Below are 5,867 nucleotides of genomic sequence, written 5' to 3' on the forward strand. Positions count from 1 at the left end.
AAGGTATAGGTTTGCAGACTACCATGTTAGCTGGAAAAACTTTCCAGCAATGCCACTACTTAAGTACATTAAGAGAATTTGCTTGGGATKAAGAAGAATGATTTCAGATTTTGTTTTGATGACTTTCACCATTCATAAAACCACAGATGAATATTTTCATTTTTTATTTGCTTATATAAAAACTAATCAGTTTGCATCTTAACTAAAATCTTTGTATTTTGTTTTGTTTAATGAAAGCACCTGGGGGCATTCAGCCCTTTGCAGTACTTACCTGGCTAAAAAATTTTGACATTATGTAAATGTGAGAGCAGGCTTATGTAAAGTGTGCAGTGAAAAGTTATAGCTTATTTAGTCTTGGGGGGGGGGGGTGCAGTGCTAATTGCCATTTCTTCTAGTTTATGTTTGTTCCCTGTTTYGTATAGCTAAGCAAGAGCATAGTATGTTTCTTAAGCCTGTGATACCTCAAAAGTATACTATCGTGCTTCTCCTGCTCCCCTTACAGCAGAAACTAGCCATGCAAGTTAAGCTTGTCTACAAAGTTACCTGACTTTCAGTACTGGGTTTTGGTGCAAGTAATGCGGAGTCTTCTCAACAGACTGGGAAAAAATGACAGCYTCAGCTTTGTGCTCACTTCCTTAGCTCCTGAAACACAACAAGCTTTCTTTTGAATTGGCACATTAACTTACTTTTCTGCTTTTATTACTTTGCGGTTAAGAGATGCTTCCAGCTTTTTTGGGGGAAGGTGGAAGCACCCCCATCATTTAAGTTACAGTTATAGGGGAAAGCTACAGCCAGTTTACATGTGGACAATATTACTCCACTATTCTTATTTTCAGCCTAGTGAAAAATCATTTCTCCTGTCACTTGTGGGTATTAAATATTTCTACCCTCTGCAGACAGAATGGCATACTGCTAATGGGCTGTGTTTAGGTGGCGAGTAAGACCATTTATCTGCATCATGCAGTGCAGTGTGGTGCAGAGCTGCACGCTAACACCAGCACAGGCCATTACACAGTATTTTACATATATACAGGCTTCTGTCTAGCAGCAACACAGCCAGGATAACRTTGTGCTGCAGGAAAATAAGAGTTTTGTGCACTTGAAGTATGGATCTGAAGCAGATACGGACCTGCTTGCACAGAGGCAGTCTGTGCCCATGATACAGACATAGCTCAAACAATAAGGAACGTCTGTTGCACTTAACTCACTGCTATTGCACTTCAGTGCTTCCAAGGCCTATATGTGAAATTTAAAAGCCATGTCTCAAATGGAAATAAAAAAGTCAAATTCTTGAAGATGCTCCTCTGTTGATTCCTACTAGTGCAAGCCTTCAACTTGCCAGTTCTCAGTTTACATAACATTTTGTAGTGAAGTGAAAAAAAGACACTGAATCTTGTTAAGACTTCAGGAAGAAATTGAGGAATTGTAAGCGTTACAGAGAGCAACAGTTCATTATATGCCAAAAAACTCTTAACTTAATTGGATGTTTGAAAAGAATATGTACTATTTCCTGACTCTCTTTTCCACAATGCTGTAACTTGATCAAGAGTGCAAGTACTCAACATACTTTTCATACCAACAGTTAAGTTCGTTCTTCCCTCTGTTGCCAAATAAAACTAATAAACTTTATTGAACTGCATCAGAATCATGTGATTTTAGTAGACAAATGAGGTATCCTTTATCTGAATACAGCATCAAGTGAAAAAATAAAAGCAAAGCAGATATTAAATATCAAAGATAAAATATTAGTTAAAATATTAACCCTAACAATAACTTAAGGTTTCACACACACTTAATTCACTGCCTTCAAAAGGCACTAGCATGTAATTACCAGGTTTTCATATTCTAGATTCATCTAGAAGAGTCAGTAAGTCAGCTTTGATGCTCTACTGTTGTAGCATGGTCTTTCGGTCAAAGTTGATACAGCATTTCTGAAAGGAGAGTTGTCACTTTTTGTAAGAACTAATTCCAGTTCTTGAAAGTCCTGAAGTCTGGCAACATCCTTGTCCTTTTAAAGAYGGAGAGAAAAACAAATCACTTCTAAACACATCTACTTTTATTTTGTAAATAATTAGAATAGCTAAAGGAAGCAAAAATCAAAATCATGCAGTGTTCACACCCAATAATATGAAAAAATAATGCCAAAGATCATGTCAGCATATACTCTTTCTTTAAAATCTTTGACTATGTTTGTGTATGTCACTTTACTGAGACTTGTGACAACATATTTCACTAAAGGACTCCAGAACAAGTATTTTTAAACCTAAGAAGCATGTTCTTCTGATAATGGCATACCTTTAAATTATTCATATGCCAATTTGTGGCTTTTTTTYCCCCTTACTATTTGTTCTTTTTAGTCAAGCAAGTGCTTAAGCAATGTGGCAATTATGCTAGAAGTACACTAATGCATTCTGTAATCATTTCATATGCTTCAGGAGCTGAAATTCTCTATGCTTAATTTGACAAAAAAATGCTTTTAAATATACTATGGTAAAGGTAGAAGAAGAAAAGTCCAGTATTCTTTTGACTTTGTGAACTTACTTTTTTTATATATAAACACAATGCCATGTTTTGCTGATCTTTCTACAGAAGTATCTTCTCTGATGTCTACAGTATCAAATTAATCTGTGATTTGAAAACTCTTACCTTTCTTACCAGCGTATTTGGTAATTTCCTGATCTTCTCTACTTGTTCTGGATTAACACCCAATTCACAGCAACTCACTCGGAGCAGATCTTGATAGGTCAATTCTTGTCTGTCTAGTTCAATTTCAATGAAATCATTGTCTCTGAGGTTCTGGACTCTTACCTTAAGTACAAGTTCTTACTTGAAAAAAAAAAAAAAAAAAAAAAAAAAAAGGGTTTTTTTTACCCCCTTCAAAAAAAGCCAAAACCTAACACTAAAGTATTTACAGTTATCTTTTGAATTCAGGTTTTGTAAGCGCAAGACCCATTATCTCACTAATAAGTACTGTGCAATTAATGGAAGGTTGGTGGTTGAGACAACAGAAGTGTACAGGAAAAGCATGTTTACAATGTTAAAAATTGGATCCATCCAGTTATAAAGTCGTTACCAAACTGAGATGCACTTTATGCTACAGATGTTTTGCAAAATTTGGATTTTTATGTTGCTTGAGCATAACGAGTGATCCTTCTATGGGAGGAAAAAAAAAAAAAAGCTTGCAAAGGTTTACTATGCTTAAAATACTGTATAACCAATTATTTTATTTAGGAGTGGGGGAAAAAAAAGTCCTAGATACCATCTGAGGCTTTTTAAAACGAAAAAATTAACATTTCTGCTTCCATTCTGAAATAGTCTGCAAGCCAAATGAATCATTTTTAACTTCAGCTTTCAACAAGTAGCCAAAATACAGAACAGTATAGAATAGAAAGATGGGAAATTATACTTCATTACCTTGCATGTTATATGGAAAAGTTCCAGTAAAGAAAAAGGGCTGAAACGTTGGTGCAGGACCAGTAGGTGAACCATTCACTTGCTGAGGTATAGCCTGTTTTGATGCTACTGGAGAAAACAGGCCTCTACTATGACACAAGGATGGTTGACAAATAGGGCCATTCTGTACGTTCGGTGTTACGCGTTTTGGTGCAGCGATAGTTGCCGACGGGATGGGCAGTTGTTCTGCAGTATCTAATGCAGGAAAATCATCTTCACCGTTCAATGATGTAGATGTGCARATGCTTTCAACCTGAGTTGCTAACGAACAAGGGCTGGTTTCACACTGAGAACCGGAAGACGTGGAAACACTTTCATTCTGGGATTCCGTCAAATTACCTGGAATGCTTTCTTTAGTGTAAATATAAGGGAATGGTGGATTAGCCAAATAGTTTGCAACTATTGGCAAATTTAAATCTTTCACTTCTTGACATTCATTTTCTTCTTCTATCCGTGCAGTTCAAAAATGGAGGGATAGAAATTGGGGAGAGGGAAAAAAAAAACACATGCATTAGATCTTTCTCATTTTGAATATAAAGTTTTCTTAGTGCATCTTAAAACTACAGTATCTTATTCTGAGGTAATCAGAAGGATGATACTAATTTATCACAACCTGTRAAGCAAGCAAGTATAAAATGAAAGAAAAAGTTAGAAATTTATACAATGAGTTTTTAAAAGCAAAGCAGAAGAATATATTTAAAGCAATGTCTTTATCATTGCTGTTTCAGCATTTTCAAAGGAACTGACCAGTAGTTCTTGGCTAAATCTCACTTTGTAATGCTTTTAATACACTGCTGTGCATAGTTTATTATGACTCATACCAACAAATTAAACAGAATTACTTATTTGGGTTYGTGAATATTTGGTAAGACCCAAGCCGCCTCTTCTCTGCTTAAAGTACTGCAGTAAATTAAATTCTTGCCTGAGTGAGAATTTTATGACATTTATACTARTGTCAAGGCAGTTTAGAAAGATCTGGTCAGCGGCTTTGCACTCCCAGAATGAAAACCGTTTAGAAAAATGTAAGTGTGTTTATTTCACAGAAATCACGTGACAGCTTAATAACTAGGTATATATAAAGTAACAATGAACAGGATATTCATTCACTCAGACCTTTCAGTTTAGAGAAAAACAACACTCAAGTCATTCACTCTGAATGAAGTTGAAGAAACRAGCACCTTGCTCAATAGAAGACAAAACTCTGCAGAGAATATGCCATTTCCTTCAGTTGCAACTCTTGCAACCTTAGCAATGATTTAGCTGCTGCTTCCTTTAAGATGTATACCATTAATGTAAGATCATATCTTTATAGAGAGAGCTATTCACATATAAGAACAATTAGCAGAAGATAAACATCAAGATTTGTAAAGGTGAAACACTTTAAACAATCTCGAGTCCATAGTACAATGGTGTTGATGGAAATAGGCACCTGCAGGGTTCAAGAGTGGTGCAGATGCAAAGTTTACATGAAATATATCAGTGGGACTTGGTGGGTTTATAGACAGAATCATGAAGCAAAAATTAGTACTACAGCAAGTCCCGGTGTAACAAAATTCTTAGAAACCATCAATTCCGAAATTCAGCAGTTGCTTTAATTGTATGACAGTTCTTATAGTCAAGCAATGGTCAAATTGTACAACTGTGAAAGCCTCCAGCTACAGCCTACATGCTAGSTCTGTTTGGTCAGAGAAAACAGGATTGCAGCAGTTCATTTCCCAAGTGTGCAACTCTCCAGTCTCTTGATGACAGAGCTCTGCATACCTAGCTTTCCAACTGAAGTGCCCAAGTCTACCTGCGTGTGTATGGATTACAGTTATAACTCAGGGCTGTGTAACTACATACTGACAAAACGTTGACTGGTATAATCTAGTGGCCAAGACAAAAGCATTAAAACCACAAAACACCTAGAGAATTTTTTTTTTTTTTAAAAAAAAAGGAATGGTACCTCCCAAAATCTTCCTGATGTCTGGCTTCGAAGTCAGCTGGGCGGCCAGCTCTCCTTTGGCCGTGAGGACGGCCTTATCGGCCCCCGCGTCCAGCAGGCAGGACACCACGCGGGCATGGTTCCGCTTGCAGGCCCAGTGCAAGCACGTCCTGCGGGAAGCAAGTCCGCGTTGGAGCGGCACCTCGCCGAGCTCGCGCCGCGGGTCGGCTCTCGCGGGCCCGTAACCGCCTGCCTGGATTGCACGGGGAGTTAACGCAGCGGGGAGTAAAGTTCCTTCGCTGGACGACTTATTTTGAGTTACGATTTGGTTACGCGCTCTTTGGGGCGAGGACCTTGGCCACCACGCGGGGCGAGCCGCCGGCGCGGTCCCGCGCGGGAGAGGGCGGCCGGGCGGGCGGAAAGGCCGTGGCCTCCTTTCGGCGCGATCCTCTTTACAGCTCGAAGCCCGTCGGGATTAGCATTTCCTTTC

The 5,867-nt window shown here is 38.3% G+C and overlaps 1 protein-coding gene across 1 annotated transcript; it reads right to left on the reverse strand.

The window, feature by feature from the left end:
* Nucleotides 1-6: 6 nt before the first annotated feature.
* Nucleotides 7-5,836, reverse strand: ANKRD40CL (ANKRD40 C-terminal like). The gene is made up of 4 exons (XM_085304593.1): nucleotides 5,399-5,836; nucleotides 3,415-3,897; nucleotides 2,647-2,822; nucleotides 7-2,008 (listed from the first exon to the last, which is right to left on the reverse strand). The coding sequence occupies exons 2-4, from the start codon at nucleotides 3,419-3,421 to the stop codon at nucleotides 1,865-1,867; spliced, it is 327 nt and encodes a 108-aa protein (XP_085160719.1). The 5' UTR covers nucleotides 3,422-3,897; nucleotides 5,399-5,836; the 3' UTR covers nucleotides 7-1,864.
* Between the last annotated feature and the right edge of the window lie 31 nt (nucleotides 5,837-5,867).

This window comes from Rhea americana, unplaced genomic scaffold, assembly GCF_003343005.1.
Source record: "Rhea americana isolate MKP2758 unplaced genomic scaffold, rheAme1 scaffold_21, whole genome shotgun sequence".
Lineage (NCBI taxonomy): Eukaryota > Metazoa > Chordata > Aves > Rheiformes > Rheidae > Rhea > Rhea americana.